The following is a 12991-nucleotide window of genomic DNA, read 5'->3' as shown; positions in this document are numbered from 1 at the left end:
CTTTATTCTCGAGTGGTCCTACCCTCTTTCTAGTTATTCACTTGTTCTTTATGTATGTACAGAATGCCTTGGGATTCACCTTAACCCTACTTGCCAAGGACTTTTCATGGCTTCTCCCGACTTTCCTAATTCCCTACTTATTTTCTGGCTTCTTTGTAATCCTCATGCTCCATTTGATCCTAACTTCTGGAAGTTTACATACTTTTTCTTGTCTAAATTCATCACTTCTCTGGACATCCAAAGCTCTTTTACCTTTCCATCCCTGTCCTTCCTTCAAACAGGAACATACATTTCCTGTACTCTGTGCAATTGATCTTTAAACACCCTCCACAGGTCTGATGTGGACTTGCCAGAAGAAAGTGTTCCCAATTAACTCTCCTTAGTTCTGCTTAACGCCCTCTCAATTTGCCCTGAACTTCTAATCCACTGTAAAGTCAGTCACCCGACCAGGCTCATTACACAACACTAGGTCAAGTATAGCCCCTTTTCTTGTCCATATATTGATTTAATAAACCTTTCTGATTACCTTTAACAAATCCTGCCCCCATCTAAACCCCTTGCACTAAGAAGGTTGCAGTTTATATTAGGGAAAGTTACACGGTCTGCACAATATTGTGGGCCAAAGGGCCTGTACTCTGCTGTAGATTTCTATGTTTCTACGAAATTAAAATCCCCCATGACAGCAACCCTGTTATTTTTACACATTTCCTTAATCTGCCTGCATACCTGTTCCTCAATGCCCCAACAGCTATTGGGGGGGGGGGTCTGTAGTGCAATCCAATTAGTGTGATTGTGCCTTTCCTCTTCTTAAGTTCTACTCAAATGTACTCGGTGTCTGAACCCTCCATTACGTCTCCCCTGAGTGCAATTGTGATATTGTCCCTGATTCCTTGAACAACTCCCAGCCCTCTCCCCCCAACTTTTACCTACTTCTCTATCTTATCTAAAACCGGTACATTAATCACCCATTCCCTGACCCCCCTCACAACCAAGTTTCAGTAATGGCTACAACACCGTAGTTCCATGTACTGATCCATGTTCTAAGTTCATCACCCCTATCCATAATACTCTTAGCATTAAAGTATACATTCTTCAAACTATCCAACCCATCATACTTGTTATTTCGATTTTGCCTTTCAATACTTTCCCTAACATCAACCTTCCGGTCCTATCCTGACCTGGTGCACTGGTTCCCAGCCCAATGCAAAACTAGTTTAAACTCATCCGTGTAGCATTAGCAAACCTCCTGGCCAGGATATGGTGCCCCTCCTTTTCAGGCACAGCCCACCCCTCTTGTACAGGTCACCCCTTCCCCAGAAAAGGTTCCAATGAACCAAGAACTTGAAACCCTGCCCCCTGCACCGTCTCAGCCCCTCATTCATCTATGCTATTATCCCATTCCAATCTGCTCGTGCACCAGGAGTAGTCCAGAGGTCCTTCAGCCTCTTTCTGAACTCCCTGTACTCACTACGTAGGACCTCTTCTCCTTTTCTACCCATGTGCATCACAAACTCCGGCTGCTCACCCTCCTTGAGAATATTCTGCAGCTGCACCAATAGATCCTGGACTCTAGCACCCTGGCGATTCTTTCAAGGCCACAGAATCTCCTGTCTGTCCCTCTATCAAGTCGCCTATCACTACCACACTGCCTAACTTTACCCTTTCCCACTGAGTGTCAGAGCCAACCATGGTGCCACTGGCCCGGCTGCTGCCATGCCCAGATGTGTCATTCCCCACCCCCACTTGCATCCAAAGGGGTATACTTGTTGAAGGCTGTGGCCACAGGGGCCCCTGCACTGACGCCTTAATCCCCTTGCTCTCCTGGTGGTCACCTTCCTACCGCCTGGGGCCTGTAGTCTGGGTGTGGCCACCTCAACAAAGGTCTCATCTATAACATCTTCAGCCTTCCGACGGTCCCGAGTCTATCTGACTCGGGCTCCAACCCCTTGACCCGGTCCGCCAGGAGCCGAAGTTGGGTGCGCTTCCTGCACCCTGCAGATGCAGTCTTCAGGGAAACTGTCAGGGATCCCAAATTCCCGCATCTGACAGGAGCATTCCATCCTGACTACTATTGAGAAAATACCAAAACTTTACAGTCAACAGGGGAAAAAAACTTACCCCTTCTTATCTGTGCCTCCACCTGTTCTTGTCTTACACTACCCTACTCTCCCTACACGCCTATCAACAAGATTTTACCACTCATCTACCCACCAGTGACAGACAATCATACCAACCTTCACAGCTTTGGGATGTGGGAAAGAAATCGTGTGTGATTGCGGGGGAGAATTTTCAGACTACATACCCACAGACCCAGAGATCAGGATCTAATTCTACTGGAGCTGTGAAGCACGTTCCCAAGTTAGCTGAAGCTGGGCTTTGTAGCGGCACATCTCCTGATTGTACTCCAGTCTGGGGGCTATAAAGGCCAGCAGGCTTTCAGCTGTGAAAACGTGCAGGACCTTTTTTTAAATGATTATCCACTGCACTTCAAATTCTACAGACATAACTGAAATGGCGAAGTGGTCAGTACCAACCCTCAAATATTCAATATCTTCACGGCTAACCCTGCCTCATCACCCCCCACCCCCACCCAATTCCGTTATTCACTGACCTCCGCTGCAGAGAATCCAAAGATCTACCATGAAACTATTACTGCCAAGCCATTACCCCAAGACATCACACTCTTGCAATGGCCACTGAAAAGATCCACTCCATCAGTATCTACAGATGTTTTGTACAAATTAATAGCAGATCATCCTTCTGCCATTGATCATGGCCGCCTTGACCAAAACATCAACTCTACATTGCCACTCCCAAGACACCTTTTCATTCCCACCCCAGTCTCGTCCGTTACTTTTTAAAAACCTATCTATCTCTGCCTTAAAACGTTTTGGCTACGCGCAATGCTCTTTGAGGAAGAAAGTTCTGAAGACCAACAACCCTCACAGTAAAAACCTCATCTTGTCTCTGTCTGAACAGATTTCCTCGGCCACCCAGGAATGGATGATCATACCCAGGAATCCATCTTGTAAATCTCTGCCACACCAGTACACCACGGGAACCAAACTCATACACTGTCCTCCAATGGAGATTTCACCAACACCCCTTTACATTCAAGCAATAAAGCTCAATATATCATTCACTTTCTGATTTACTTTTTCCATCTCATGAACCAGCACACCCAGATCTTTTTGCACACATCAGTAACAGAACATTAAAAAAACATTTCTTTTCTCTCCGCTTACGTACAGATGTAGAGTAACTCCAGTTTATCCTGTTCTGGAAAGGCTTGCATTTTGTTATGTTGAACCCCATTTGCTAGTTTTCCACAGTTTTAGTCCTACACTGTTTCTGTACTATCTTTGTATCATGGACACCAGGAATTCAAGCTGTCCGTTGATAGTGAATAGCTGCAGAAGACAGTGAAATCCTGAGGACTCCACAGTTCCAGTCCTGAAAATCTGGCTGCCTTTTGCATTAATTCCCATATCTTCAACATTACAATATGGTAAAAGAGCACTTAGGTGCTCACAGTTCCAGAGACCAGGGCTCGATTCTGACCACCAGTTTACATGTTTTTTTAAAAATTTATTAAATTTGAGAAATTACAAAGAATAAATGTAATATAAAATAGTAAGAAAAATAACGTTGACCCTCCCCCCTCCCCTTAACCCTTATCTAAAGAAAAGAAAGAAAGAAGAAAAAGATTGCCTTCTTTACATGTTTACCCTATGAATGTGGGCCTCCTGCATATTCTAAAGGATTGCTGGGTTAGTAGATTAATTGGCCATAGTTACTGTGGTGTAAGTTAATAGCATTAGTTAACAGGCTCAGATAAACTTTATAAAATGCCTTTCATGAGTCTAGGAAATAACAAGGGCAGGTCCTTGTTATTTGAAGCATCAGTGCTTCAATTAATTACCTGTTGACCGAGAGATAACTGGATTTGTTAGGCCCACCCTACCCTTCATAAACCCTCGTTGGTTCTCAGTCAATCAACCAGCAAGATGATCTAACTTTGTAAGAGAAACATGGTGAAATAAGGAGCAACAGTCACAAAATGCTGGAGGAACTCAGTAGGTCAGACAGCATCTACGGAAAAGAGCAAACAGGACTCAGGAAGGGTCTCGGCCTGAAACGTTGACTGCATACGGTTTTCCGTAGACGCTGCCTGACCTGCTGAGTTCCTCCAGCATTTTGTGTGTTGCTCGGATTTCCAGCGTCTGCAGATTCTCTCATGCTTGCGATATGGAGCTAGCCGTGACAGCCTCCTGGCAATGGTTCCCCCATAAACTCAGGAAGAAAATGCTCAGTAATTTAACAGTTAGCGTAACACATTTCAGCTCCAGCAATCAGAAGATCAGGGTTCAATTCCTGCCACTGCCAGAGAGGAGCTTGTACGATCCCCAAACACTCTGGTTTTCTCCCACATTCCAAGACCTACGGGTTAAGGTTGTTGAGTTGAAGGCATACCAGGTTGCCCCCAGACACCTGCGGGCTGCCCCCAGCTCATCTTCAATGTTTTGATGTACAGGTGAGCAATAAAGTTCATCTTTGTCCCTTCTCCAAAAGTAGCCTGCTCCCTTGAGCAGAGAGTCCCCATTCCATCCCTTTCTGTGAAAGAACTGTGGCCTGGTATCACCCTTCATTGTTCGTCTGAAGAGGAATGCTCCCAACACCTCAATTAGAAAACTCTTCACTCTTGTATATTCAAGTCAGGGCACCTTTCATCTGTGCCACAGATCCTCATGTAACACTTTGGGTGATTCTGTACTGTTCACCTGGTGAATTGATCCTAATCCAGGGACCATGCCCAGAAACAGATGCCCAACTCCAATTAGGCTTTAAACAGTGTTTTGAATGAAAAGCTATTGGCACTAATGTGACCCTGCACATTCCTGAACCCGAACTCAGAAACGAAAACGGAATAAATTCTAGCCGATGATTCTCTCTTTTCTTTTTCAATCTTTTTATTGCCGACGATTCCCTCTAAACTCCAGGAACTGTACAAACAACCGAGCATTTCAGACACATGCAAACTCACCAGTATGCCCCTCCCCCATTCAAAAATCAAGTAACTGCTTCCCACCCAGCGCAAAACCACTTTACGTCCACACCCCACTTCAAGCCCAAGGGTCTGTGCAAACCTTGCCTTCTATTCAACTACTTGGGACTGCATGCAAACTCCTCTCCGGCCCGGGGTAGTGAGCAACCTCCCCAACTTCCCGGTAACCAAAAACTCTTTTTCGTTCCTTTTCCTTAGGAAACCTTTCGCCAGGCCCCGGATGGAGGCTGGCGGGGGATATGCAAAAACGGTGCGAAGTGCACAGAAAGAGTGCAGACTTCTCGCCAATTCCAGATGCCGGCAGCTCGGTGCACCCTCCTTCCCGCCCGTGCCCTGCCGCACAAAAGGTTAGTGTTGTACACAGGAGTCTGTGTGCAAGCTCTCAGTCTCCTCCCCGCGGCTTCTTTATCAGCAGCGGCATCCTGCAAATTCCGGCTTCTTCTACAGCCGGTCGCGGTACGCAGCAGCTTACCAAGCTCGTTGAGTGCCATCCCGGATGTCCTTCCTCTGCTCCGGCTCCGCGGCGTTCCGACCAGCTCAACACGTGGGCGCTACCCGGCGCAAGCGGAAGAGCGGACTCGGGGGAGGCGTGGCCGCAGTCTGGGGGAGGCGTGGCCGCAGTCCGGGGGAGGCGTGGCCGCAGTCCGGGGGAGGAGCGGCCGCAGTCCGGGGGAGGCGTGGCCGCAGTCCGGGGGAGGAGCGGCCGCAGTCCGGGGGAGGAGCGGCCGCAGTCCGGGGGAGGCGTGGCCGCAGTCCGGGGGAGGAGCGGCCGCAGTCCGGGGGAGGCGTGGCCGCAGTCCGGGGGAGGCGCGGCCGCAGTCTGGGGGAGGAGCGGCCGCAGTCCGGGGGAGGCGTGGCCGCAGTCCGGGGGAGGAGCGGCCGCAGTCCGGGGGAGGCGTGGCCGCAGTCTGGGGGAGGAGCGGCCGCAGTCCGGGGGAGGCGTGGCCGCAGTCCGGGGGAGGCGTGGCCGCAGTCCGGGGGAGGAGCGGCCGCAGTCCGGGGGAGGCGCGGCCGCAGTCCGGGGGAGGAGCGGCCGCAGTCTGGGGGAGGCGTGGCCGCAGTCCGGGGGAGGAGCGGCCGCAGTCCGGGGGAGGCGTGGCCGCAGTCCGGGGGAGGAGCGGCCGCAGTCCGGGGGAGGCGTGGCCGCAGTCCGGGGGAGGCGTGGCCACAGTCTGGGGATCGCGAACTAGGCAAACAATGCAGATACTGAGTTAAAATTACACTGTGCATTATCACATCAAAAAAGTTAGCTCCTTCCACTTTTCTAAGAACTCAGCCGGATGAGCAACATTGGATACAGTAGATGACCCCAGGAGACTCACAGGGTCGCCTCACCTGGAGGTAAAGTTGGGGCCCTGGATGCTGGCACTTGTCTAAGTGCCGGGAGGGAGATCAGTGGGGAGGGACAAGGGAGTCACATAGGGGGAAACACCTGCAAAAAGCAGGAAGTGAGGGGGAGGGAAAGATGTGCTTTGTGGTGGGATTCTTTTGGAGAGGGTGGAAGTTGCGGAGAATTATGTGCCGGATGCGGAGGTTGGTGGGCTGGTAGGTGAGGGCAAAAATAAAAAAAATGAAGTGCAAAGGGACTTGGGAGTCCTTGTGCAAGATTCCCTAAAGGTTAATTTCCAGGTTGAGTCTGTGGGGAGGGAGGCAAATGCGATATTAGCTTTCATTTCAAGAGGACTAGAATATAAAAGTAGGATGTAATGTTGAGATTTTATAAAGCACTGGTGAGATCTTACTTGGACTATTATGAGCAGCTTTGGGCCCCTTTATCTGAGAAAGGACATTCTGAAACTGGAAAGGATTCAAAGGAGGTTCACAAAAATGATTCCAAGATTGAATGGTTTGTAATATGAAGAGCATTTGATGGCTCTGGGCCTGTATTCACTAGAATTCAGAAGAATGAGGGGTGTGGTGTGGGCTTGGAACATGGACTGTTTCACATAGCCAACCAAAAGGCAGGCATAGCTGGGACCCACACATGTGCCCTTGGCTACGCCTTTGGTTTGAAGGAGGTGGGAGAAGCTGAAGGAGAAATTATTGAGGGCGAGGGCCAGTTCTGCCAGACGGAGGAAAGTGCTGGTGGAAGAGAGCTGGTTGGGTGTGTTGTCCAGAAAGAAGTGGAGAGCTTTAAGGCCCTCCTGATAGGAGATGGAGGTGTATTAGGACTAGACATCCATAGTGAAAATGAGACAATCGGGGCTAGGGAGTGTAAAGTCATTGAAAAGTTCAAGAGTACCTGAAGTGTCACGGATGTAGTTAGGAAGGGACTGAACCAAAGGGAAGGAAACAGGTCAAAGTTTGGTGGGACAGGAAGTTGCAGAAAGAATGGGTTTACCTGGACAGGCAGGTTTATGGATCTTGCACAAGAGGTAGAACTGGGAGGTGTGGAGTGAGGAACTACGAGGTTGGTGGCTGTGGATGGGAGATCCCCAGAGTCAATAAGGTCAGTTGTGCAGGAAATTGGCTTGGTTCTCTTTATTGGGTTACTGTTCGAGGGGCAAGTAAGAGGAGGTGTCTGAGAGTTGCTGCCAGGCCTCAGCGAAGTAGAGATCAGACTGCCTTATCTGTGGGTTTGTTGGTGAGGTTGGTATTACTGCTAGAGTGGAGAGTGGCACGTTCAAGGTAAGCGAGGTTAGAATTGGAGAGAGGAGTGTTGAAGACGAGATGTTTGATGTCTCATTGGCAGTTAGTGATAATAAGATCCAGAGCCGGGTGTCCATGAAGAGGACAGAGATTGAAGCTGGGTGAAGGAGTCATCAGTGCAGGCTGCAGAGCTCTTGTCAAAGAAGGAGGTACTGGGGGGGAAGACAGAAGCAACAGAAGAAGAGCTCAGCGTCATGTCGGGCACGGAACTCACTGAGGTGCAGGTGCAGGGGACAACATGAGGCCCTCACTGAGGACAGAATGTTCTGCCTCAGAGAGGGGAAGATCGGAGGGAATTGTGAAGATCCAGAATGGAGCTAGGATCAGAAGGAGAGGAGGGGGTTGGTAGTATCTGAGGAGAGAGGAGGGTTGGAGTGGGAGGCAGATGGAGTCTCCAAGGACCCAAGAGCTGACGGTGGGGCCTGAGAGACATGGGATTGCAGAGTGGGGAGGGGGAAGGGGAGAATGAGTTCAAAGTGAAATTTATTATCAGAGTACATATATGTCACCACACACAACCCTGAGATTCTTTTTTCTGCAGATATACTTGGCAAGTCTATAGAACAGTAACTGTAAACAGGATCAATGAACGACAAACTGCAAATGCAGGTATTAATGAATAGCGATAATAATGTGCATGAAATAACAAGATAAAAGCATCCTTAAATGAGTATTGTTATCCTCTTTTGTTCAAGAGCCTGATGATTGGGGTAATAACAGTTCTTGAACCTGGTGGTGCGAGTCCTGAGGTTCTTGTATTTTCTACCCGATGGCAGGAGCGAGAAAAGAGCATGGCCTGGGTAGTGAGGATCGTTGATAATGGATGCTGCTTTCCTACAGCAATGTCTCATGCTCAGTGGTTGGGAGGGTTTTACCCGCAATGTTTTGGGATGAATCCATGACCAGTAATCCCATTCTACATTATGGAAAATGAACTTAATTTTGTTTTAAAATTTGCAGTGTCACTGGCAAAGACGGAATCCCAATTTCAGAAACGGAATCAGGTTTATTATCACTGACATAAACACGAAAGATTCTGTAGATGCTGGAGATCCAGAGAAGCGCACACAACATGCTGGAGGAACTCAGCTGGTCAGACAGCTAAGTGATTAGAAAGGTGACGTTTTGGGGCAAGACCCCTCTTCAGCACCAAGAATGAAGGAGGAAGATTCCAGAATAAGGTGGGGGGAGGTGAGAGTGGAGGAAAGGTCAAGAACTGGAGAAAAGGCATTGGAGAGTAGAGTGGACTATGGAAGAAAGGGAAGGAGGAGGGGGAAGTATTAGGTGAGACAGGTAAGGTCAGAATGGGAATTGGAGGGGGGCGGAATTGTTTACAAGAAAGCAAAATCAATATTTATGTCATGGGGTTGGAGAGCACTCAGGTGGAATATTTAAGTGTTGCTCCTCCACCCTGAGGGAGGCCTTATCTCGACACAAGAGGAGGCCATGGACCAACACGTCGGAATGGGAATGGGAATTGGAAAAATGTTGACCACTGGGTAGTCCCGCTTGTGGCGGATGGTGCGGAGGTGCTTGACGAAGCACTCTCCCGATTTACGACGCGTCTCACCAATGTAGAGGAAGCCACATCAGGAGCACCGGACACAATAGACGATAGCAGCAGATTTGCAGATGAAGTGTTGTCCCACCTGGAAGGACTGTTTAGGGCCCTGAGTGGAGGTGAGGGAGGAGGTGAATGGGCAGATGTAGCACTTGGGCTGCTTGTAGGGATAAGTGCCAGGATGGAGGTTAGTGGAGAGGGACGAATGGAGAAGGGAATCGTGGATGGAGCGATCCCTCTGGGAAGCGGGGGGGGGGGGGGGGCAGGTAAAGATATGTTTAGTGGTGGGGTTCCTTTCGAGATGGCGGTAGTTGCAGAAGGTGACGTGTTAGATGTGGAGGTGATGGGGTGGTAGGACTGTTAAGGCAGCGGGAAGATGGGGTGAGCGTGGAAGGACAGGTAATGGAGATAACACAGATGATGGCAACATCAACAGTAGAGGGCAGGAAAACCCATTCTTTAAAGAAGGAGGACATCTCTGATGTTCTGGAATGGAAAGGTGCATCCCAGAACAGATGCAGTAGAGGCAAAGGAACTGAGAAAAGGAAATAGCATTTGTACGGGGACAAGGTGGGAAGAGCTATAGTTGAGAAAACCGTAGGTTTGTAAAAGCTGTCTGTTGACTGTTTGTCTCTAGAGATGGAGGCAGAGAGATTGAGAAACGGGAGGGAGTTCTCAGAGATGGACCAAGTGAATTTAAGGGTATGGTGGAAGTTAAAGGCAAAGTTGATAAAATTGACGAGCTCAGCATGGGTGCATGAAACAGCACCAATGCAGCTGTTAATGTAGTGGAAAGAATAACCAGGGAAGTCTTCGAACATGGTCTGTTCTACGTGCCAGTGAAGAGGCAGGCATAGATGGGGTGCCCATGGATACCTGTCGAGTTCAGAGAAAGTGGGAGGAACTGAGGGAAATATTGTTCAGGATGAGCACCAGTTCTGCCAGACGGAGGAGGGGTGGTGGAGGGGGATTGGTAGGTTCCTTTGTCAAGAAAAAAGTGAAGAGCTTTGAGGCCTTGATGAGGATAGAATTGTATAGGGACTGAAGATCCAGGGTGAAGATGAGGTGGGCAGGGCTGGGGAATTGGAAGTTACTGAGGAGATCAAGGGCATGAGAAGAGTCACCGATGTAGGTGGGAAGGGACTGAACCCTGGGGAGGGTAGAATGGAATCGAGGTATGAGCACACAGGTTCAGTCGGGCGGGAGCAGGCAAAGACAATGGGCCTACCTGGACAGTCAGGATTCTGGATCCTGTGTTGGAGGTGGAAGCAAACGGTGTGGGGTAAGGGAACTATGAGGCTTGTGGTAGTAGAAGAGAGTTTTCCAGAGTCGATGAGGTCAGTGATAGAGTCAGAGACAGTTTCCTCATGGTCCAGAGTGGGGTCCTCTTTGAGGGGTAGGCATGAGGAGGTGTCTGAGAGTTGTCACCTGGTCTCAGCAAGGTAGAGGTCAGTATGCCACTCTGTGGGTTGGATGGTAAAGTTGTGATTGGTGCGGAGTGAGATCATTGACATATATTATGAAATTTGCTTTGTGGGAGCAATACAGTGCAATACATAAAGTACAAAAAGAGAGCAAAAAATAGTGGTATTCATGGGTTCATGGAGTGTTCAGAAATTTGATGGCAGAAGAGAATCCCAAAATGGCCTTGAGATGGTGGTAGTGAGCTGCCATTTTGAATTGCTGTATATTATCTGTAAAAGTGCAAATTTTTTTGAAAGGGTTGCTTCCTCAGAATTTTTTTTGTTTATGATAGACCGCTTGAAGCTGAGCACAAATATAATTTCAGTCTACCTGTATCACACAGGAATTTGGAGAAACAGGAAATTCACTTCCATTGGAGATAATGTGTTGAATGTATTAAATATTGAATAGAACTAATTGCATAACGGTGCTGACACTGCAATCATTCAACTAAGTTAGAAGTTGAACTAAGTTGATGATTTTCATTAGGACTCTGTGCCTGAGGCTCCTTACTTAAGTGTCCAACAATAATTAGCCAACATTAATGGATTCCAGTTGCCCTAATACTAGTATCAGTTATTCTGGGAAACATCTGCCTCAAAAATCGAAGTCCCTCATGGAAATTTATAGCCTTTCTAAACCCTATCCTGTCATGTAGCGTCTGCCCTGCCTAAAAATGCCTAGACATGCCTAGACAAGATAGAAGACTCTTCAGCTTACATTGTGGGCAACATTTTAATTGACTTGACTTATGAATTGATTAATAAATGCACTGTAGGTGACTTGAAAAAATGGTGCATGATAGGGAAACTCCATGGTGATTTTCATGATTGGCAGCCCAAAATCCGTAAAATACACCTCAAAAATATTCAGGAAGCAAAATCTTTGTTGTCCAGTGTTACCAGGGTGTCAGTGTTGATTCTCTTAATGGAGAACGTCTCTGATTAACATGGGGAAGGCTGATGCAGGTTGGGTTAGGCTCCAGTGAAGTGGAGTGCAAGAGGACTGCTGCAGCCTTCCTCCACCTTCACTGCCGTTGTGACGTGTCATCACTCTTCTCCAGTTCCACCTTTGATGTAGAGGTTGGATTGCTGTTTGTCTGAGACCTCCCCCTTGACCTTACCACCATGGGTGACCCTACTAGTAGCTGAGCTCCACAAGGATAAACTTCAGGCAACCTCTCTCTCGGGATCTCAGGAACTCACGAGCCTCTCCATCATAATGAGGTGACAATTCTCAGGCTCTAATATTACGTCTGATAAAAGACACTTCAAACATACAGATTCGGATTTACATATCACATGTACATTGAAGCATACGGTGAAATGTGGCATTTGCGACAACAAACATAGCATGCCTACAATGTTTAACAGAACAACACAACAAAACAACAACAGCAAACCAAGCCCCTTTCCTCGCTCGTACTCATGCATACAGACAGTCCTGCAAATGCTGGACAGGCCTCTTTTGGGACATTCTGCTTTCAGTGGACTCAGACTCCTAGACAATGGGCCTTTGACTTTCCCAGTAGGCTCGCAGACCCAGAACTTCAGCCATCGCGTCTCACCTTCTGATCAACCCTAGTGCTTCAGTCTTCGGCATCAACCCCTGGACTCACCAATGCTGGTGAATGAGGACTCCAAACACTAGGCCTTGAATTCTGGTCTTACCAGTTAGCGTTCCTGATGGGTCACTGTTGTTCATGCTTCCTGCACACACAGAACTCCAATCCTGCCAACGATTCATTGACCTGGGGGACAACCAACCCTGTCCTCACTGGTCTGCTTGCCCAATGTCTGACCACGTATGTCCTTTCTCCCTTATTTACATCACTGGCTTTCGAATGACGGACATTCCCAGGATATCATTTCTGTACACTTTTAAGTATTTGCATTACATGATCACAAGTGCTTCTATTAACAAAACACCTGTTACTGATGATGCTAGCTGAGGATTATAAAGCACCAACTTGCCAACTTCAATTTAATGGCACTGGGTCAATATGTTCACAAGGTTGGTGCCCCAGTTTAAGATCTCACCAAACTGAAATCTTAGATAAAGCACACTCTAACTACTGGACTTTGCTCAAAGCTTTAACTGTTGTTTGGCCTCCTGGTTTTCTGAACAAGTGAGGACAGTGCTGCTCATTCTACATACTTTCTCGCAAAGACTCTGGTCAACTAACCTAATATTTCCTTCGAGCACTTAGCGAAATTGACATCCAATGCAGATTTAAATCTTTCTTTAAACCT

At 48.0% G+C, this 12991-nt stretch overlaps 1 protein-coding gene across 3 annotated transcripts in view; it reads right to left on the bottom strand.

Moving 5' to 3' along the window:
• Positions 1 to 12464, bottom strand: part of LOC140728172 (bifunctional purine biosynthesis protein ATIC-like) — a 50375-nt gene extending 37911 nt beyond the window's left edge. Inside the window, exon 1 of one of the 3 annotated variants that reach the window (XM_073046475.1) lies at positions 12410 to 12464. In XM_073046475.1, coding sequence (XP_072902576.1) covers positions 12410 to 12443 — 34 coding nt within the window. In that variant the 5' untranslated portion in view covers positions 12444 to 12464. Of the gene's footprint in view, positions 1 to 5152; positions 5453 to 5537; positions 5688 to 12409 lie in introns of those variants that run through there. The other 2 variants (XM_073046476.1, XM_073046477.1) reach the window with 2 other exon arrangements.
• Between the last annotated feature and the right edge of the window lie 527 nt (positions 12465 to 12991).

The sequence above is a fragment of the Hemitrygon akajei genome, chromosome 5, assembly GCF_048418815.1.
Source record: "Hemitrygon akajei chromosome 5, sHemAka1.3, whole genome shotgun sequence".
NCBI classification, from domain to species: Eukaryota; Metazoa; Chordata; class Chondrichthyes; order Myliobatiformes; family Dasyatidae; genus Hemitrygon; species Hemitrygon akajei.
This window is presented reverse-complemented; position numbering and strand designations above follow the sequence as displayed.